General features: G+C 38.8%; 1 protein-coding gene across 4 annotated transcripts in view; it reads right to left on the reverse strand.

Moving 5' to 3' along the window:
• The window catches only part of slc8a4a (solute carrier family 8 member 4a), a 71,235-nt gene that overhangs the window by 14,791 nt on the left and 32,593 nt on the right, over positions 1-23,851 (reverse strand). For all 4 annotated transcript variants that reach the window (XM_057821258.1, XM_057821260.1, XM_057821257.1 and 1 more), the window contains 3 exons: positions 17,100-17,206; positions 12,033-12,151; positions 2,337-2,436 (listed from right to left, as the gene is read on the reverse strand). In XM_057821258.1, coding sequence (XP_057677241.1) covers positions 2,337-2,436; positions 12,033-12,151; positions 17,100-17,206 — 326 coding nt within the window. The remainder of the gene's footprint in view (positions 1-2,336; positions 2,437-12,032; positions 12,152-17,099; positions 17,207-23,851) is intronic.

The raw sequence follows: 23,851 nt of genomic DNA on the forward strand, positions 1-23,851 counted from the left end.
GTACTTTCATCCAACTCAACCCACTTAATTAGTTACTTACTTAGTTTTAGTAAGTGAATTAGTAAATAAAATGAGTATACGCTACAGTGGTATTGAAATGTATCTGAACCTTTAGGAATTTCTCACATTTCTGCATATAAACACCATCAAATGTGATCTGATCTTTGTCAAAATCACACAGATGTCAAAACAGTGTCTGCTTTAACTAAAACCACCCAAATATTTATAGGTTTTCATATTTTAATGAGGATAGTATGCAAACAATGACAGAAGGGGGAAAAATAAGTACGTGAACCCTCTGCTTAAGGAGACTTAAAGAGCAATTGAAACCAATTTTTACCAAACAATTTAAGTCGGGTGTGTTCTCAATCAATGATGAGTGGTTTAAAGCTGCCATGCCCACTATAAAACACACACGTGGTAAGAATTGTCTTGATGAGAAGCATTGTCTGATGTGCATCATGGCTCAGGAAAAAGAGCTGTCTGAAGACCTGCGATCAAAGATTGTTGATTTGTATAAAGCTGGGAAAGGATATAAAACCATCTCTAAAAGTCTGTCTTGATGTTCATCAATCGACAGTCAGAGAAGTTGCTTACTAATGGAGAGAGTTTGGCACTGTTGCTTCTCTCCCAAGGAGTGGCTGTCGACCAAAGATGATGCCAAGAGTTCAGCACAGAATACGCAGAGAGGTAAAAAAGAACCCTAGAGTGTCTGCTAAAGAATAACAGAAATCAACTGGCACAGTCCAATAACTCTGTGCACACCTCAACTATATGTAAAACAATGGCCAAGAATGGTGTTCATGGGAGGACTCCATGGAGGAAGCCACTGCTGTCTAAAAAAACATTGTTGCTTGTTAAATGTTCGCAAAAAGGCACTTGACACTCACAGAAGTTTTGGCAAAATATTTTGTGGACTGATTAAACCAAAGTTGAATTGTTTTGGAGTAACACAAAACGTCATGAGTGGAGGAAAAAATGGAACAGCTCACTGACATCAACACCTAATCCCCACTGTGTAGAGGGAGCATCATGATTTGGGGCTGTTTTGCTGCCTCAGGGCCTGGACAACTTGCAATCATTAATGGAAGAAAGAATTCAAAAGTTCAAAAGACAGTTGAAGCTAAAAAGAGGATGGATGCTGCAACAAGACAATGATCCAAAACACACAAGTAAATATATTTCTGAATGGTTTCAGAAGAACAAAATACATGTCCTGGAGTGGCCAAGTCAAACTCCAGAGTTGAACCCTACTGAGATGCTGTGGCATGACCTAAATACAGCGATTCATGCCAGACATCCCAGGAATCTGACTGAATTACAGCCGTTTTTTAGAGAAGAATGGGCGAATATTAGTCCTGATCGATGTGCCAGACTGATTTGCAGCTACACGAAGCGTCTGGTTGAAGTTATTGCTGCTAGAGGAGAGGCCACAAAATATTAAATGTGATGGTTCACTTACATATTTTTCCCCCTTCTGTCATTGTTTGTATACTACCCTCATTAAAATATGAAAACCTATAGATGTGTGGGTGGTTTTAGTTAAAGCAGACACTGTTTTTTCATTTGTATAATTTTGACAAAGACAGATCACATTTGATGGTGATTTTATGCAGAAATGTGAGAAATTCCAAAAGGTTCAGATACTTTTTCATACCACTGTAGACCAAAATGATAATTCAGTGAGAGGACTTAGTATAAAGACAGGAAGTGTACTCTCACTTTGTATATGCTGCACACAAACATCGGTGTACTCAGGGAGAAAAATAGTGAGAAGAGTGTGTCGAGTAAAACGACAGTGCCGGAGTGCAAATCATATTTTCAGCACTTATGTGCGCCACTGCCTGTGTTAAAGGTCATCAAAACAAAAGAATGCCAACCGAAAGGGTAGGATTAAAAAAAAGGAAAAAAAAAAAAATTTGACCATAGTGCTTATTAATTGTTCAGGCAGGGGAACGCTGGCTAGTTCAGTTTTTAATGAAGGACCACATGCATTTTTAATCAACTGTCTGAGTTGGGGGGAAAATGCAAGAAATGGGCACACAGCTATGAAAGTGTTTTTTGGCAAACATAAAATTCAAAAAGCATAATAAAAATGGAAGCAATAATCAGTGCTTAATTTAAACGAACTAAGTGTAATCTCACTTGCACTTTAATGTTTTTTTTTGCTGTTGTTGTGATTATTGGCAAAGTAGAGCATTTCTGATGCTGAATGTTCCCCAAAAATGAGGCTGGTGTGAGGCAGCTGGCAAACTAAATCAAGCACACGGTATTGACCTTCGACAGGTTGGGTCACAGAGGAGCAAAGTGATACAATTTAGGACGTGCAAACTCACCTGCGCTGACAGTCACAGCACTAACAAACTGTTCACGCCAGCTGCTGCTCCCCACCACCAGAGCCAGGTTGGTCTTTTTAATCAGCTTGTCCACCGTGCTCTGTAGACAGACAAAAGGGGGGGAGGTGGCGCTGCCTAAAATCACATCCATTTTGCATTAGGTTGTCCAACTAAATAGATGCAACGGAGAACCAAGTAACCCTCTGGGGAAAAAGCCTTTTTCTCCGCATTATGCTGTTGTTGTTTTTTTCCCCAGCAGTGAAGAAAATAGAGCTCCTACGCCAAGCACATGAAGAGCCCAAAATGATGCATCTTAATATTGAGAAAGATGACAAGACGTAGAAATAGGTTTTTGCAGTTCAAATGCACATGTGATAAATGAGAAAGGATTTGATTTCAAGGGGTGGAGTTTTAAACCTGCATTAGTACAGCTCTTTTAGGGGTTAGTCTTGGCCCAGGTGATAAATCAATTTTATGAATTAATTTGAGTTTGTTATTGCACGTGATTAAAAAAGTAATTACTTGTGGGCTTTTTTTTTTTTGGGTCATTGCATAGACTTCAGAACGGTATTGACGGGACACGGGGCGTGGGGCTGATTAATACGGGGCCTACGTATGTCTGTCAAAGCTGACCAAATGGAAACAAAGACAAAAAGCTTTTTACGTTGAAAATACTTGTGAATAAATGCGTAAATCCCTCGATTCTTTACAGATATGGACGTAAAACAGTCTTGATTCTTGGTTAAAAGCAAAAATCGGGCAGTTAGCATTTATTTTAAGTTAATATGTCGAATATGCTGCTCGTCTTTAAGGGGCCGTTTACATGGTGACTCTCCGAGAATACGAAACATTTCAAATTTGCATTTATATGGGCCCTTATCCATTCGAACAATGTCGCAATTCCGCATGAAAACGATGTAGTATTCATGCCAGGCCCTAGGGGGCAGTGCAGATTTACAAGGCGACAGCGAATGATGCACTTTGACCCCACCAAAGTTCCTCAGCCCGGAAAAAAATATGCCCGTCCACTCGAAGCAATGGCATTTTTCTTTTGTTCAAAAAGGCACAAAAATGGAAACATTCAACATATTTTTAATTTAAAAATATTGTTAAAACAGTAAATTAAATCCAACATTCCACCATATTTGCTGTTTTAATGTTTAGTAGCACCGCTGCACACGCCCAATGTGACGTGTACGAGTGCAGACGTTATCGACGCGGTCTCGCGCCGCGGGAGCCTTTGATATGCATGCGGAGGAAGCCCCCCTCAACCCCTCGCAATCGAATTCTTCCACTTTGGAGGCAGCATTCAGAATTTTTCGTCTTCGCCTTCCGTCTTCGCCGACACCATATGCACGCGAGGCAATTCCACAACACAGTCATTGCGTCTTCGTGTCGCAGAGTCTCCATGTAAACTGCCCCTAAGTCACTGTGGCGCCGCCTTACCACAAAGAGCTTTTTACATTGAAATTCTTGTGAATAAATGCCCAAATCCCAAAATTCTTTATAGATATGGATGTAAAACAGTCTCGATTCTTAGTTCAAAGCAAAAAAGAAAAAAACCGGCAGTATAATTTATTTTGCGTAAATATGTTGAATATGCTGCTCGTCTTTAAGTCACTGTGGCGCCACCTTAAAACAACAAAGAGCTTTTAATGTTGAAATTCTTGTAAATAAAAACTTAAATCCCTGAATGCCTCATAGATATGGATGTAAAGCATTCTCGATTCTTGGTTAAAAGCAAAAACAACGGGCAGTAAAATTTTTTTACGTAAATATGTCGAATGTGCTGCTCGTCTTTAAGTTACTGTGGCGCCGCCTTACCACGAAAAAGAGCTTTTTATGTTTAAATTCTTGTGAATAAATGCCTAAATCCCCAAATTCTTTATAGATATGGATGTAAAACAGTCTTGATTCTTAGTTCAAAGCAAAAAAGAAAAAAACGGGCAGTATAATTTATTTTGCGTAAATATGTTGAATGTGCTGCTCGTCTTTAAGTCACTGTGGCGCCACCTTAAAACAACAAAGAGCTTTTAACGTTGATATTCTCTTGAATAAAGACTTAAATCCCTGAATTCGTCGTAGATATGGATGTAAAGCATTCTCGATTCTTGGTTAAAAGCAATAACAACGGGCAGTAAATTTTTTTTACGTAAATATGTCGAATGTACTGCTCGTCTTTAAGTTACTGTGGCGCCACCTTATGACGACAAAGAGCTTTTTATGTTGAAATTCTTGTGAATAAATGCTTAAATCGCTGAATTCTTTATAGATATGGATGTAAAACAGTCTCGATATTTGTTAAAAGAGCACTGGGCAGTTAGCATTTATTTTACGAAAATATTGCAAACTATGATGCCAATGCTGTAGCGGCTAATTGCTCCCATTGATTTTTTTTCACAATGTTTCAAAATGCAGGCATGATACAAAAAATATAATAATTACCTTGTATCCTTGAACAAATCACTCCTGAGACAATCTGTCCTGTTTGTATGCGGTACAGCATTCATACTTTTTTCCTAAATCCAGCGTTGAATTGCTGCATGTATCGCTGCGACCGACTGCGAACAACTGAAGCGGATTGTGGGATGGGCCCCCTGCTTGAAGACGTTGCACAGTGGCTGGCCGAATTGACCCGTCAATTCAATTATGAAGTCTATGGTTGCTGTTTGCTAAAACCTACCAACTTGTTATTTGATTTTTCCACAAGAAAGGGTTTGTTATTACTACTGTTAGTTTTGTTCAACATTTACCTTTGTTCACCCTTTACTGGGCAAGTGACTATTTTTAGTAATATAACCCCACGTGTCTATTTTTAGTAATATAACCCCACAAAGACCTGGCGTCCACATACTGTATGTGGACATCACATTTTCATCATGTAGGTCATCATATTAACATTTGCTTTACAAATGTGGCCTACATCAGTGATCCCCAACCACTGGGCCAGAGACCGGTACCAGTCCATGGCACATTTGCTACCAAGAAATAATAAATAATTTTTTTAACGACCGCAATCTGGCTGGTGTCTTTTGACATATCAAAATGCCTGTCTACGCTATAGACAAGTTTCCTGAGCGAAGTATGGGTGGCGTCATCTTTCTGCTTCCCCACACATGGAAGTTCTGCTTCGAACTTCTGGTTTAGAAAAAACTCATGAGTTGCAGTTGAATTGGCAGTGTGTTGACAAACTTAAAACTTCAAAATAAAGCCAGAGGAACCCACTGATTCTCCAAAAATGGATTCAGCACGACATAGATGAGATTGTATGATTGTCTTATCACTTCGTTGATCATTCGTGGACAAAATTATAACAACTTGTCAGCCTGTGATAAAGTGAAGTATAGATTGATACGTCGGCCACTTGAGTGACCAAAATGACTTTACAAATTATATTACATTTGCCGAATGCAGAAGGGCTGACATGGATTTTGTTGTTACAAGGAAATACTACAAGGTATGTACATATAAATAAAATTGCTATGTCAATCTTTTTAATTGCAGATATTGATCGCAATAAAACATTTGGACAACATGATTCAATTTCTTGTTTCATTTAAAACAATTGGTGCATGTGCAAAACAGGGCAATAAATCACAATTTATAGAATTATTGGAAAAATAGCATATGAGAATGTGATATCAGACAACAGAGCTCCAGAGCCTCGCCAAACTTTCACCCGACATTACGGCCTCCAGACGGGCTTTCTCCCGCTGTCCTCGGTAATTCCCGCTCCAATAGCGTATCTTAAAGTTGCTGCAGTTAAAAAGCTCGTAGATGGATCTCGGGATCAAGCTGACAGTCCGCCACGAGCCACCAGCCCCAGCCTCTTGGCCGCCCTTGGGTAGGACGACGTAGTCCCGATATACAGTGCTGTGCAAAAGTTTTAGGCAGGTGTGAAAAAATGCTGTAAACTAAGAATGCTTTCAAAAATGGAAGTGTTAATAGTTCATTTTCATCAATTAACAAAATGCAGTGAATGAACAGAAGAGAAATCTAAATCAAATCAATATTTGGCGTGACCACCCTTTGCCTTCAAAACAGCATCAATTCTTCTAGGTACACTTGCACACAGTTTTTGAAGGAACTCGGCTGGTAGGTTGTTCCAAACATCTTGGAGAACTAACCACAGATCTTCTGTGGATGTACGCTTCCTCAAATCCTCTCTGTCTCTTCTTCGATGATGTTGAGATCAGGGCTCTGTGGGGGCCATACCATCACTTCCAGGACTTCTTGTTCTTCTTTACGCTGAAGATAGTTCTTAATGACATTGGCTGTATGTTTGGGGTCATTGTCATGCTGCAGAATAAATTTGGGGCCAATCATACGCCTCCCTGATGGTATTGCATGATGGATAAGTATCTGCCTGTATTTCTCAGCATTGAGGACACCATTAATCCGGACCAAATCTCCAACTCCATTTGCAGAAATGCAGCCCCAAACTTGCAAGAAACCTCCACCATGCTTCACTGTTGCCTGCAGACACTCATTATTGTACAGCTCTCCAGCCCTTCGGCGAACAAACTGCCTTCTGCTACAGCCAAATATTTCAAATTTTGACTCATCAGTCCAGAGCACCTGCTGCCATTTTTCTGCACCCCAGTTCCTATGTTTTCGTGCATAGTCAAGTCGCTTGGCCTTGTTTCCATGTCGGAGGTATGGCTTTTTGGCTGCAACTCCTCCATGAAGACCACTTCTAGCCAGACTTCTCCGGACAGTAGATGGGTATACCTGGGTCCCACTGGTTTCTGCCAGTTCTGAGCTGATGGCACTGCTGGTCAACTTCCGATTTCGAAGGGAAATAAGCTTGAGGTGTTTTTCATCTGCTGCACTAAGTTTCCTTGGCCGACCACTGCGTCTACAATCCTCAACGTTGCCCGTTTCTTTGTGCTTCTTCAAAATAGCTTGAACAGCACATCTTGAAATTCCAGTCTGCTTTGAAATCTTTGTCTGGGAGAGACCTTGCTGATGCAGTATAACTACCTTGTGTCTTGTTGCTGTGCTCAGTCTTGCCATGGTGTACGAACTGTGACATGATACTGTCTTCCACAACCTCACCTTGGTAGCAGAGTTTGGCTGTTCCTCGCCCAGTTTTAAGCCTCCTACACAGCTGTTTCTGTTTCACTTAATGACTGTGTTTCAACCTACATGTGACATTGATGATCATTAGCACCTGTTTGGTATAATTGGTTGATCAAACACCTGACTATAATCCTACAAAATCCCTGACTCTGTGCAAGTGTACCTATAAGAACTGATGCTGGTTTGAAGGCAAAGGATAGTAACTCCAAATATTGATTTGATTTACATTTTTCTTTTGTTCACTCACTTTGCATTTTGTAAATTGATAAAAATAAACAATCATTGTTTATATTTTTGAAAGCATTCTTAGTTTACATCATTTTTTCACACCTGCCTAAAACGTTTGCACAGTACTTGTATGTCCATCAACGTACAGTAAGTGTTGCTCTGAAGCACATCAACTTATCTTTCCTTGCCTAACAGCGTTTTCCACCTGTAAACAAACGAACAAAAAACTTGTAACACTTGCATTTATGCGTTGATTTAATTGTGCAATGCTACACGTACTGATTAGCAACAGGCTAGCAGCAGATACTGTAGTTTCAGTAAATATTAAAGATCATCATAATTACAATCATCATTGTAATAACAATATCAAAGGCAACAAGTCGTTTCATGTGTAAGATTTTAGCATTAGTATTTTTTGAGCACTGGACACATGAAAATGCAGGGATAGGAAGAACATACCTTCCATAACACAGCGGCAACATGGCTACAAAAACGCCTGGTCTTTGCAGTGGCACGAGCTTGGTTCCACATCTGCTTTCATGAACATTTTGTCCTCCCCTGTCGTGATAATGGCAGATGGATGCGGTATTTCCAAATTGTCTTTTTTAAGGGATTTTGATGAATAATGTTACTCCAGCTCCACTGTTGTTTTGGATCGAGAAATTCTAAAACGAACTTTGCTTGCAGACATAGGAAAGTAAAGCGGAAGTACCTCGAAAACTTGTCTATTGACTAAACGTAGAGTAGTAGAGATTTGTGTACGCAGTCCTTTAGTGGTTTGCCGCCATTACTGGGGTGTTTGCACACTGATAGCAGCCTAGCGTCAGTCAATGTAAACAGTAACGATAGCTGCTGTTGGCTGTGTGCTGCAAGCGTTAGACCTTAGCAATGTCGGACGGGGCACTTCCGGTTAGCTATATATATATATATGCGCTTGTACTCGATAATGATGTAGGCGCATCAGATTTGCTCCCGGAAATAATATGCCCAAATGCTAGCAAAGATGACTGAAAAACAGACTTCTTTGGACAGCTTTTTTAAAGGGAAAAGGCTACCTGCTGAGCCAGAGGAGGAGCCTAAAACCAAGTCAATTCTGCATAATATGTGGTTAAAAGCAAGCAAACCAGGCAACAAAAGCGAATGCACTGAGAGAATCTTATCTTACTTGTGGCGAACCATATTGCTAAAGACTACAACCCTTACACAATTGGATAGGAACTCATTTTGCCTGCGACCAAGGATATTTGCCGTCAAGTTTTAGGAGAAGCCGTTGTAAAACAGGTTGATTCAGCCTACGGTGAGTTCGATTTTCCCTGGACTTAATGTTAACTCTGGTCGTGTTATTTTATGTTTACTGTAATTTTCTGCCACACATTGCCGGTCTGTGAAAAAGAAATGGCCCACATCACTCCGGTCTGTGGTGCAAAAAAATGGTTGAGGACCATTGGCCTACATGAGCCAAAAATTGATGTCCACACCACTAAATTCTAATGAATAAATGAATACAAACCAAAATATACTCTAGCTTTGGCCACGCGGGAATACACTAAAGTTACAGGTTTTTTTCATAATATTTAAATCCCTCCCTGCCATTGACAAGAACAAACATCTATATCATTTAAACTGGGAATACTGGCTGTCATTGTTCATCTTTCAGTGCCATTGATAGTGCTAGACATCCAAACCATTTTGACTGGGAGAATGAACATTTGTTTATTCACTCCTACCAGTCCAAATGGGTTTGACCAGAGCCATGGAGAAAGAGAGTTGCAACACTCTGATCTTGCCGCCGGTGGTCACGTGGTTCATGTAGGGCGTGAGTAGTTCCAAGCACAAGCAGCGCTGACAGCAGTGATTGCGACATTTATGGGAAAATATAAAATAAATAAAATAGATAAAATCACTTATCTAAGTACTGTACTTGTTTGATTATGTCATTGCATTATAACACATATGATAATGAATTTGGAGTGGTAAGGCGACAACTGAAAACTATGTAAACTGTTATGCAGAAAGGAACTTTCCCATGTTGTGGAGTGAAAGTATCATGTTTGTGTTAGCATTAGCACGGGAAATCGACTTTTACATTGAAATGCAAAATGATTTAGATTTTTCTTTTTTCACAACTAGAATACTGTTTTTCCAGAGAATGTCTAAATTTCCTTGATTCACCTACCTGTGGTAATAAAGATAACACCATGTATAACATATTTTCTATCCCAAGTTCTGTGTGGTAGTTCGTAGTTTGTTTCATCATATCGACATATAAAACACTTTTGTTTCCCAAAAAGTTTGGGGTCATATATTTTAAATTCTATTTCCCACTTTTCTTTACTGTTGTACTTTATAATTCTATATATATGTGTGTGTACATTTTCCTTCTTATTTGTTAGACTTAGTTTGACCTGAAACACAAAGAAATGACATTTAAAAAAATATTTCCTGCATAACTTGGATGTAAAATGGTAAAATTTTGAACATAGACTTTAATTTTAGCAACACCAAACCTATACCTCTTTAGAGGCCTTTTCCATTTAGGTTGGACCCAAGCAACACAAATAAAATCATTACAAGACAGAAACTAAATTTTATTATTTTATGTAACATGGTGTAATGTATAACAATAACAAGTTATTACCCTTTAATCAAGAAAATCATATTTTTTGTTAAACAATTGGTGAAATTGTTGTCATTGTTCATTGTTTACAGCTAACATTTTATAGATCAGTGGCATGTGATGGTTGCTTGTGCAGCATGGTTTCCCCAAGGACCAAGAGCAGTAGAAAAAATGGATGGCAATGGTCAACCATCAAAACATGAAATAAAAGGCTTTTTTGTTCGTTTTTTGCTGTTTAAAAATGGGCTTAGTGCCCACAGCCAGCAGTCATCATCAGCAGGCACCAGCAGCTGTCCCCAGCAGTAGTAGCGGCATGATGTGGATCATGAAAATGTAACTTAAAAAAACAAAACAAAACAAAAACATTAAATTAGTTTTCTATTATAAATGTGTGTATTTGTTGACATCACTTTTCAATCCATACACATCTCTAAAATATAATAATGTCAAACATTTTGGTGTCAAGAATACATACAGATTGTCATGCATTGACTTGGTACTGTTCCATGAGGGTGATACTTTAGTTCAAAGCTTACAAAATCGAGCTAATAAGCACGTGAAAGCCGGTGGTCTACCAATACTCACAAATACAGATGAGTGTGTTCGTCACAAAGGGCCTCTGAAAGAGATGATGATTTAAAAGAAGTAGTGACTTAATCAATATATCCCTGGCGATACCTTCCCAGTTAGCAGAGTCAGCTTAAAAAGTAGGATAAAATCGCTCGTCAACTAAGATAAAATATATGTATAATTACGGCACGCGCATACAAATAAAGCACAACTTATACATCATAAAGCACCTCTGATAGAATACAGACTGTTGAAAATTCAAAAATAATCGTTTTTTTACATCAACTTACCTCCGAATATACTTGCAACCAGAATGCGGTCCGCCCTCGTCGAAGCGATGTTTGAATCTACACGAGGCTCCACTACCTGGAAGTACCCGGAACTAAAATCGTATAATGGATCCCTATGGGAGTGTCGCAACTCTGTTTTCCACGGCTCTGGGTTGGACGTCTAGCCGCGTCAACGGCAGCCAATGAGTGCCCCACTTTACACACATTACACACTGTGCCCTACTGGGACTGAGAAAGGTTTTTAGTTGTCAAATTTGCGACAAGAGAAATCAAATAAAAATATTCTCACTGTATGACGCAATGTTCTGCATCAGTGGTTTTATTGAAAAAAGTGAAACGACTGAGACATTCATTCAAAAGAGCATTTTTAGATTAGTTTAATTGAAATTTGTAGTTTCCAGCTCAAAACTGTTCTGTTCATTTAAAATCAAATCGTATTACGGGGCCCTCAAATGGAATCAAAGGTACATGAACAGTTTCACGAAATAGGATTTTCACTTAAAGTTCTTTCTCTGTGTATAAACTTTGATCTGCCTGACTGCATTTCCGATAAATATCCCACTACAAACAAACACAGAGAGGGTAATTCAAACTCCTATTTCAAACTCTTTTGTTGGACAGGAAAAGTAATGCAACTTGAAAAGGAACACAAATCCATCATTCTGCATGACCAGCCAGCTGGACGACATGGCAGGTTTAAAAAACAAATAGGAAAATCAACAATGCAAACATGAGGACAGCACGATAGCGGAATGATTTGCACGACTACTTGCTGTTCCAAAAAAGATCTTAGACGGTAAAAGCAAAGGAATGATCAGGAACTGAAAGTAATCATTTGACTTTAGTAAATTAGTCTACAACAAAAAAAGATTGGTGTAGTTTGCCATTTTGACAAGATAGGCGCTTTACCTTAAATTCGTAGGACTCTTCAATGACCACCTCCAGGCTTGTATGCTCCCCCAAGCAAGGGCAGCCCATCTTTGCCACGTCTTCTGGCCCTACTGGTGTTTTGTTATCGTTGGTGTCTCCTACACAGGAGGACAAGTGTCAGCCCAGGTACCTAATGAGGTAGCATGTGAATCCCTTCTCCCATTTATACTGCTGGCTTAGTAGGAGTCATGTTATAAGCTCTTTCAATGGATGTATGAAGATTTGCAGATGAGAAACCCATGAACTTGTTTAACCCTTTATATGGCAATTGAATATTTTTGGTCATTAAAAAAAATCGTAACCTCATAAAGACCGAGTCTCCACATACGTGGATGTTTTGCGTCATGAAGGCCACAATATTTTCAGGCCAGGGACAGTACTACAGACTACACTTGATCACTTTCAGCCCCTCCCAAATAAAATGGATTGGACGTCTATTGTTGATAAGATAATTATTAAATGGTTATTAAACATTTGCTTTTACCAATGAAGGGTCATAAAGTATTGATTGCTATAATAGGATGTTCCATGATTGATTGCAGTAAAAGACATTTTTGTGATTGACAACTATAGACATGTTTAGTTCTTGATAAAACTGCCTTTTTTTCTGTCATTCTGACCGGTCTAAACCGGCACAGGTGCCACAGGTCAACTTCAAGGATAAGCCACCGACATTGAGATCTAAACTGTCTGGGACATTTAAGAAATCATATTGTTGCAATTTATTACTTCCCAAATGCTATTGCTGCATGAAATGTATTGATGTGATAGTTGTTGAGATGTTTGTTATATAATTGCTCTAATCAATAGCTGCTCGCAATGAAGAAATGCTTTTGCTCATGTTAATATTTTGTCTTGCAGAAGCCTTGAGGAGGCTGTTCAAGGACAGGCAGAAGAGGCAGTTTTGCTTTGCTGAAATGTGCTGACACACATGTATATAATTCCACCTACATGCACACACATAGCCATAAAAATACAAGGGGTGTTGCCAGTTTGCTTCCCCTTTCCCTTTTAGGGTAAGACACTCATCTGTTGCTAGGGCCATCCCAAATAAAAAGCGAGGTGAAGGAGGGGCTGGTTAGTTTCCCCTCTTTCTTCTTGCAAGCTTTTCAACCAAATTGAGTTACTTCTCTCCTTATTTTTTTTGGTAATATCATAAATGTCTACCTAAGGATTCGTATTTGAACTTGACAATTGTCGTCAATGAGGTAAGCTATGTGAGGTCACAACAGATTTATAAACCACACTACACCCCAAAAATCAACAAAATCCCAAGAGCAAAACATTGTCTCGATTCTTCCTTTTTTTCCAAGGCCTACATGTGATGTCCTCATACAGTGCAGGCGAAAAGTTTGGACACATTTTCTCATTCCTGCATTTTTTTCCCATGACTACAGTGTAAATTCTCACTGAAGGTAATAAAACTATGAATGAACACGTGTGGAATTATGTACATATCTTTTCGACAGCCGACGTAAAATTTTTACTCAGCATTTGTTTCTACATCCAACGACATGCTCGAAATACGACGATTTATGACAACCCGGCAGTTTCTTTGTTTTCCCCCAAGACGGACGCACGGCGGATTATATTGTAAGAAAAATCAACATGGGTTCCAACAATATTAGTGGAGATGGTGAAAAAAATTAAAAAGGTGAGGCTTACCATTGAAATGAAGATGGAAATGATAGGAAAATATGAGTGTGGTGTCTGCATCCTTAAACTGACTCAACAATATGGTGTTTTGTCAAATTTTGCACCCTTATAAAAAATTGTTCCCAAAGCTGTTGTGTCGGTGAATGATCTCTTCTACATTCAGTTGAACTCTCATTGTTATCCAAAGATGCTAAATAAACAAGTTACATCATAAACATACAGTACATGTGCAACACAAATTTGGCGTAAATTAATGCTTAAGGAAACAGCGAAGACGATAACAGTGAGAGAGCGGCGTGCAGTTGTTGAGTGGAGCTAAAATGGCAGTATGTGTCTGAGAAAAACTTTTCTACATCTCCGTCCATGATCAAACGTAAGTAAATATTCCCTTCTTTAAAGAAAGTTTGTTGTGTTTACTTTAGAACCGCTGCATTCGCAGCCATTTTTAACATTATGCGCATGCGTAGGACCGCAGAGTTGCAATTTCTGATGGAGTGCAAAATTTGACAGAACAACGGACATAGAATGTCTGCGATCTCGGCGGTCCTCCTCCGTTCGCCAGTCTTTATAAGTTAGGGTAACAGTTATTATTATTGTAACATGGCCAAAATGGCCAGCTTTGTCAGTTTTTTGATCATTTATTTCAAAACTTGTGCAACACAACATGCCATCCGTCCCCCGCAGCTGAAGCCCAACATCAGAAAACGAAAACTGAAAGTAAAAACTCTAATCCACTTTCCCTCATTCTGACATGTCAGCTACACTGAGCGTTCAGGTACACCACACAAAAATACATCTGCCACATTAGAACCCGACTCGTTACATTATTACAGGTATTAATTATTATTATTATTACAACTATTATTATATTATTATTCTGAATTTTATTCCTAAATTATTTGTTTTGCTCGTTACAATGACTATTTGCAATAGTAACAGCGGTATTTATTAAGGATGTAGTGTAAGTTTTTGTGCCGTGGACCGAATTAATGGAATTATAATGTATTCTTATGGGAAAATCTTGCTCAAAATACGACCATTTTGACTTACAAACAAGGTTCTGGAACGAAATAACTTTGTATGTAGAGGTACTACTGTATATGTTATTGTGATACATACATATACTGTATATATAGGTCTGTCAAAATTAACGCGTTAACGCGCGGTAATTAATTTTTTAAATTAATCACGTTAAAATATTTGACGCAATTAACGCACATGACCCGCTCAGACAGTATTCTGCCTTTTGGTAAGTTTTACAGCAAGGCTTTTTCTGCTGTCTAACAGCGAACTCTTGTGGTCGCTTTGCGACATGGTTTATTCTTTTCTTGCCTGTTCAATATGGCTGCACAACGTCTCTGTTGTGCTTATATGATCCTTGGACAAGATTTGTCCGTAAGTATGGTTGTTGTAAAGAATGTACATATTATGTTAATTAGCGAAATGTTATATTTTTTGTATGAGACGCTTTTTGTTTATGTTTACCTGTATAGCGTGCTAAGCTAACGTTGTTGCTAATGCAATGCTTGTGTACTTTTTTTTTTTGTAGTTTTAGGACGGTCTAAAGAGGACAATGGTTTGAGGCCATTTTATTAATAAATCAGATGAAAAAGGAAGAAGTCTGATTATTAAGGCGTCGTTCACTAGCTGTCTAGCTTTGGAAAAAGTAGACGCTTCAGAGTGAGGACAGCATAGACAGATTTAAATGACAGTAGAGTGAAATGCCCACTACAGTCCTTATGTACCGTATGGTGAATGTATATATCCATCTTGTGTCTTATCTTTCCATTCCAACAATTTATTTTACAGAATATATATATAATTCACAGAAAAATATGGCATATTTTATAGATGGTTTGAATTGCGATTAATTTTTAAGCTGTAATTAACTCGATTAAAATTTTTAATCGTTTGACAGCCATATATATATATATATTTTTTTTTTCAATCATTAAGCATTATTGTATTTTGATAAATTGCTTCATGAATAAATACAATTAAAAAATAAACAAAAGTTATAAAATTAAAATGAATAAAACATAAATACACTCTAGTTATGGACCCCCATAATGTTCTAAAGTTTGCATAGCACTTAACTCATTGCCTGCAATCGACAAAGATACAGTGTATCACAAAAGTGAGTACACCCCTAACGTTTCTGCAGATATTTAAGTATATCTTTTCATGGGACAACACTGACAAAATGACACTTTGACACAATGATAAGTAGTCTGTGTGCAGCTTATATAATAGAGTTAATTTATTTTCCCCTCAAAATAACTCAAAATATCGCCATTAATATCCAAACCCTGGCAACAAAAGGGAGTACACCCCTTAGAAACTACGTACATCCCTAAATGTCCAAATTGAGTACTGCTTGTCATGACTCGTTACAGGAGTGCTGTCAGCATTGCTGCAGAGATTGAAGAGTTGAGGGGAAAATAAATTAACTCTATTATATAAGCTGCATACAGACTACTTTTCACTGTGTCAAAGTGTCATTTTGTCAGTGTTGTCCCATGAAAAGATATACCGTATTGGCCCGAATATAAGACAGTGTTTTCTGCTCTGAAATAAGACTGAAAAGTTGGTGTCGTCTTATATTTGCGGTCTAGACAGTATACCCATTCACGACGCTAGATTGCGCCAGATATCATTGAAGCGATGTTCTGTCATGACAGATCTCAGCTACTCTCAAGTTAACCAGTTTGCATTATTTTATTGCAATGTTTTTCATTATTCAGATTTGTTTCAAGACTACAGTTACAGTTAGACTTCACGTTGATGGTTAATGCAGTTATTGCAATTTTGTTGTTTTATCACAATAGATTGGTTTATTTACATTTCAAAAACCAGAAGCCATTCATTTACGAATGTGAGTGCACTTTAGTTTACATATTTAAATGTTCAAATATTAAGACTTGAGTGAGGCAAAATAACATGCTTTTTCTCTCAAATATATTGTCATAATCATTTGTTTCAGATGTACTGTAATTATTTTCTGAATATAAATTCATTTGGTGTTCAAAAAGTCTTTTTGTCAAACTTGAGTCTTGAACGAGGGCGTCGTCTTATAATCGGGGCCGTCTTATATTGGGGCCAATACGGTACTTACAGTAAATATCTGCAGAAATGCTAGGGGTGTACTCACTTTTGTGATACACTGTAGACCTCCAATTTATTTAAAATGGGAGGACTGTCTGTTCAGTACCATTGATGGCGCTAGATGTCCAATCCATTTTGACTGGGAGGGTCAAAGGATGGATTGGAAATCTATGTATGTGAGTTGAATGACTGCCTTATATAGGGTTAACACGTTAACCAATTCTTAAAATTTCATTCATTCATTAAAGACAGAATGTGTCCCTAACAAATTGTGAGTGTTCCCACCGTGTCTCTGGCCCACTTCCAGCAGAATAGGCTCTTCCAATATAATCGTGAAAGTCTTGTTCTTCTCATACTCCTCATCATCGATGATCTTCACGTTCAGCAGCTTCCTGAAAGTACAAGGTCAAAAGGAACAAGGGGAAGGATGGAACCACAGAGACGTGGATCAATGAAGGAGTCAAATTATTTCCCAAATTGCAAGTATTTGACAAGAAGAAGACAAATGCATTTGTTGGCTCGCTGCCAAAAACAGGTCACTTCTGATGCCAGGTCTAACTTTCAAATCCAAATACAAGTGTTTGTAGAAGTGGTGGAGCCTAGAGGCAGACAACCCACACAATGAATCATGAAGAGCTGTTATGCAGTATGTGAAGATAGAAACTCGGCAGTTGAGCAAAATTTGTCTAAAAAAAACCTTTTGCCAAGGATGAAAAAGAGCATTAACTCTGCCAGTGCCGAAAGACGTCCAATCATCTTTTTGCTTTGAATTTAATTATCGCTAGTAGATGAGCAATCCATTTGAATGTGGATAAAGTTGTAATACTATTAGAATAATTTCTTAATATTGTGAAAAAAAAAGTCGTAATATTACAACGTTAAAGTAGTACGTAATTTTAAGTAATACAGTGATCCCTCGTTTTTCGCGGTTAATGGGGACCAGAACTTCCTGCGAGTAGTGCACCCCCTCACCAAAAAAAAAAAAAAAATTGTGTGTGTATGTGTGTGTTCAATGTAGTTATTCAGATTTAGCATTGGAAAGATATACCTGTACATATAAGACATGATTTTTCACGTTTTTTTTATATGTATGTATATGTATATTAATAAATGGTTTTAAGCACTTCAATGTAATAATTATGATAAGTTTTAAACATGTTACTGTCCCACCAAATTATTTTTAAATAAGAATAAAGTACTGTACTGTAGTAGAAAAATGCTTGGCTTTATTAAATGCTTCTGTTACCTCCCTTGGCTGTGACTCTTGAAGTGACATGTGGAAATTACAAACTGCTCAGGATCACTTTTAACATGTACCGTTTATTGCCAAGAACACAACACATCCGGATGCCTCGAAACGTCGCCACACACACACATTCATTCCAGCTCGCGCTCCCTTATCCCCCCGCCAGCGCAATGCGCACACAGAGCCTGACTGTTCAAAGGCAGCACTTCATTGAATGAGTCTACTCAAATCCTCTCACTTACACTCAATGAGTTGCCACAGCAACTGTTTAACAAGTTAAACGATGATTGACGCATGCAGCGCTTTCGAAGCCCGTGACACTGTAAACATCGTTAACTTCAATAAGCAACTCCAGTGTACGTGCACTGCCTGCCTGGGGAACAAAGAGCAGGGAGAGGGAGGGAGCGAGAGAGACTAAGCGATTGGCTCGGGACAGCTCATCTGTATTTTTTATTTTTTTTATTTTTTATTTAAATTGAAAAAAAAAATCCGCATTGGACTGAGGGCGCAAAGTTTGAAGCGCGAAGTAGCGAGGCATCACTGTATTACGAGACACAGCACTGTGCTGCCTTAAAATGAATATCATGTAAAGTGTACCAGGAAGGCCGTAATATTACATAAGTTTACTTAGTCCACTACTAAAGTCATAAAATTACCAAACTACTTGATATTATGAGCTATTTCGTTGTAGCCGTGCTGCAGCCATACATACTGTACATAATTAAAAGGTGTGCAATATTACGACTTATATCTCGTAATATTCTATTAAAGCAACACTAGGTAACTTTCCAACCATTACAAAATATTTTCATAGCATTTGTGATGATACGACGATTGTTAACTAGTTCAATGACACCTCTTTTATATTTTGACCGAGTCTGTATCGCTGTCACCGGCACTAATCAACTTTGAGGAGGGTTGCAGGAATCCTGCCACACACACACACAAAAAAAAACTACAAATGTGCTGACTGCTTTACGGCATACGTCACTTCCCCCTTTCCCCATTCGTTATAAAGACGGAAGTCGATGCGAACGCTTTCGTTTAAATTCTGCAAAGATGGCAGAGCAACAAAAAAGAAAAAGTTTTGTCCGAAGAGGGAAAAAAAGGATACTCGAGAATAAACACTTGTCATTGCATTGTTGTCACAGCTGTCCACAGAGTAATAAAAGCATTTTAAACGAGGCAGTGCAAAGCTACATCTTGTAATATGACGACTTTAATTTCATAAAAAATAAGCATGCGTTGATGGATAAATGATGGAATATTAGCATTTCCCCAGGTGTTGTCATACCCTTTAAAGTGCCTATGACAGCAAAAGGCACATTTTTTTTTTTTTTTTCATATTTTATGCAGTATTTCATGCTCCTGAATGAAATGGACCGCTTGTGTGTGTGTGTGGAAGGAATCAATTCATAAATTGAATTTTTGGAATTCCGCGCCATGAAAATGAATAACTTTCTGTATTGAGGAGGAATGTGAATTTGACGTCACCCGGGTCAGAATCTCACAATACAGCATTGCTTTATAGCATACAGATGGACTGCGGATTCAGCTGATTTTGCGGATTAATTAGTTTATTTTTCGCATCACACCAGCCAAATGTACTGCAGGGTTTTGTTGCCGTACCAGGGAGAGGCGTGTGAGACTTTTTCGGGTTCAAAAAGTTCCTGTTCACCCCGGGATTGGCCAAATCAAGTCCGACAACTGTGGGACCATTGGACCTACGAGGAAGTGAGTAAACATCGTTTTTTGTATTATGTCAAATAATGGGATCATGGCACACATTTTAATACGGAGGTGGCTTGAATTTTGTGACTAACAATGCTCCTTGTCCACCGAGAAGGCCACTCGGCCGACGACCGGCGGTTTATCGCACACTCCCATTGGTCTTCTTCGCGTGCCCGCCGAGAGAGCACTATACTCGCTTATGCTCGTGCGGTTCTCCATATCGTCCAGACTTACAGCCTCTTCTGCCCTCTTTGTGTGCCCGGCAATAAACAACTATCATCGGGTTGGGCTCGGGCAGCTACGCGCTTCTCTGATGTAGGCCGGTTTGTCCGGCGGTTATCCTCCAGCTGCTTCCACGGCAAACGAGCTCTCCTGCTCGCAGCAGGGGAACGACAATCTGTCCGCCGCCGTGTGACATTATCAGGGCTAGTTTTGTGTGATTTTTCACTTTGAAAGGCGAGAATAAGTCTTTGAAACGCCGCTCGGTTTAGGTTAGCATGTCGGCTAGCTGTCACGCCTCCTGGTTTGTTTACGCGCTCCGAAACTAGGGCAGGGAACTGACAAAAGCCGGACTAACTTCGGTGGCATAAAATATTGTTCGGGAGGTGCAAGAAGTCGACAGTTTTGACCATTAAAGAATGATTTGGCCATGTCGTACTGGATAAATGCATTTTTAACATTTCATATTCCATTTAACACAAGACTGTTATTTGTTATTACCATACCATTTATTTTGTAATTGCGGAAAAATACTTAGACGAAAAGAATATCCTGTAAAAGTACTGGAGTATAGAAACAATGACATTTTGTGCTCGCATTTTCCTCGTTCTGAATAATTCCCCCTCAATGGGCTGAATTCTAAATCAGATGAAATCATGACCCTGCCGATATCATCCTCCAGCTGGGGATGCTAGACCGTTGTAATGACAGGCAGATCTAAGCGGTATATTAAAAGATATATTTTTTCGACATCTGCGCTTTGCCAAATTGTTGTATATAGTCGAATCGTCTCAAAATATGATTCTAATTCGCATAATAATGCTATTTGAGATTTTTTTAGACTGTCACATGCACTTTAATCTCAAAATATTCCGACGTTATTCTCGAAATATTTCGACTTTAATCTCTGCAATATTACGCCTTTATTCTCGAAGGCCTTTTTTCCCTTTGTGTGGCCCAAGTTTTTCGTCGTACTCCATGGAACCTACCTTTCAAGGAAATAATTCACACTAAAACAAATGCTCAAGACCTCTCCAGGCAATTTAAATCTGCAGTCTTCAAAACAGTGTGAAGCTGTACTGTCAAACTATGACCAACATACATGCTTTTCTCACGTCGCTTCCTTCTCTCTCGCTCTCTTTCTCCATCCTCTCATCACCTCCCTAATGACATGTGGGTGGTTGTCTATTTCTGTCTACAATATACGCCCAGGATGCTGCAATGTGCAGGAAGCGCCTTTTGCTCACCGAAGAGAAGCAGATTTATTTTCAACAAGAATGACACGTCAGGGGAGAGTCATGCCAGTGGGAGGAAAGAGCCTGGGGGCAAGAAAAAGAACTCAGGTGCATAATATTGAGGAACAAGGTGAATTTACTCGGAAGCCATACGTGCAGATGTTAGTAGGAGACAGTTCAGTGGGTTTATGAGCAGCATCTGTCATCTGTCTCAATGGGTGTTTATTCATTTGTATAAGATGATGAGCAGGAAGTAACTGTTTACTATCATTTCCATATCAAAGCATCGCTGATGCAAGAGATGAATATCGAAGCCGAAGTGAAATCAAGACGCTATTGGCTTGAATAGCTGGGACTTTATTCTTTAATTAAAAAAAAAAAAAAAAAAAAAGAAAAAAAAGAAGATGAATACAAAGAGACTGAGAAATATTCCAAAACCTCAATGAAAAGTGAGTACGGTATACTGAAAAAACTAATATTATTTACATTTAATGCACTAATTATGACTTTTTTTTTTTTTAACCCTTACAAGGCACTCATTTAACACAATGGCTGCCATTAATGGCACTAAATGTCCAATCAATTTTGATGGTGAGGAGCGAAAATTCGTCCCTCCCAGTCAAAAAATAGATTAGACGTCAAGTGCTGTCAATGGCACTGAAAGATGACTCCCTCCCAGTTGAAATCAATTGGATGTCCATAGCCGTCAGTGGCACGCAATGTGTTACGAAAAAAAAAAAAAACCTACTTTAAAGTGTAACCAGAGTGTATTTTTGGTAGTGTAGAGGATTAGAAAAAAATATAATAATATTATTTAATAATTAACAAAAAATTTTTTTTAAAATTGATAATACAGTGGTACCTCTACATACAGAGTTAATTCGTTCCAGGACCGTGTTTGTTAGTCGAAATGGTAGTATGTCGAGCAGGATTTTCCCATAAGAATACATTATAATTCATTACCTAATTAATATGCCATTTATACGTTCCAGAGCCCGAAAACCTCCACTAATCCTTAATAAATATTGCTGGTACTATTACAAATTGCAATTAAAAACAAATCTGTGTCTGTGTCCAAGATGTAAATATCTGGATGAGCACTAATTATCTTTTACTTAACCCTGAAAAGAAAGAAGTCCTTATAATAGGCCCTAAAAGTGTGAGAGACTCTCTAACTTCCCAGATAGTCACTCTGGACAATGTGAGTGTAGCACTACAGTTAAAAACCTAGGAGTTCTATTTGACCCAGACCTATCTATTAAACCTCATATTAAACAAACCTGTAGAACAGCCTTTTTTTCACCTGCGCAACATAGCCAAAATTAGAAATATTCGGTCTAAAAGCGATGCAGAAAAATTAATTCACGCGTTCATTACATCTAGATTGGATTACTGTAACTCCTTACTCGCAGCTTGTCCTAAAAGTTCCCTAAAAGGTCTTCAGCTAGTCCAGAACGCAGCAGCAAGACTTTTAACAGAAACTAATAGAAGAGAACACATTAACCCTGTGCTCCAAGCCCTTCACTGGCTTCCAGTCAACTTTAGAATTAAATTTAAAATCCTCCTTCTTACATTTAAGACCATTAATGGTTTGGGGCCATCTTATCTCACAGATGCTCTGGTTCCATACCACCCCAACAGAACACTTCGTTCTCAGAATACAGATCTACTGGTAGTTCCCAGAGTCTCCAAAAGTACAATAGGAGCTTTAGCCTTTAGTTACCAAGCTCCTGTCTTATGGAATCAGCTTCCAGCGAATATTAAAGAGGCCGACACAGTCTGTACTTTTAATATTAGACTAAAAACGTTCCTATTTGACAAAGCTTATGGTCAGGCTAGTTGAAAACAGACTAGACTCACAGTTCAGTCTAAGCTGCCCTAGGAGCTATAATGCTGGGGGAAGTACAGCCACTGAGTCCTATCTCGTTTTTCACTCTACTTACCACATATTCTTACTTTATTTGTCTTTTCTAATTCGAATATCTAGTTAACTAGTCTTTTCATCACTAGTCACCCGGTGTCCCCTTTCCCCCCTCCCTCAGCCGCAGCCGCCTGACTATCCTGACCCCTGGCTGGATGGACGTCCTCGTTGGCCCCCCCGTCTCATCTGGCTAGATGGACCTCCTCATGTTCCCTTACTCCACTGCATCTCTACAAACTCCTTCTGCTACTACCCATCATCAGTCCTGGTGCTTCTATAGCCTGTCCGTCCTGGGAGTGGATCTCTCCTGATTGTGGTTCTCTCTTTTTTCCCATGGTTTTTTTTGAGTTTTTCCTTGCCGCCATGGAGGGTTTAAGGATGGGGGATGCCCAGGACATGGACTCATCTTATACATCTACTGTATCTGACTGTGTATCAAAATGACTCTGTAAAGCCCTCTGAGACAAACCTGTTGTGATATAGGGCTATACAAATAAAACTGAATTGAAATAAATTAATAATAAAAACCAGAATAATAAAATAATAATAATTCCTGTAATTATCTAACGAAACAGGTACTAATGTGGCAGACGTGTTTTGCGTGCTGTACCTGAACGCAAAGTGTCGCTGACGTGACAGAGAGAGAGAGAGAGAGAGAGAGAGAGAGAGGTGCAGTAGTGATTTT

This window comes from Corythoichthys intestinalis, chromosome 18 (assembly GCF_030265065.1).
Source record: "Corythoichthys intestinalis isolate RoL2023-P3 chromosome 18, ASM3026506v1, whole genome shotgun sequence".
NCBI classification, from domain to species: domain Eukaryota; kingdom Metazoa; phylum Chordata; class Actinopteri; order Syngnathiformes; family Syngnathidae; genus Corythoichthys; species Corythoichthys intestinalis.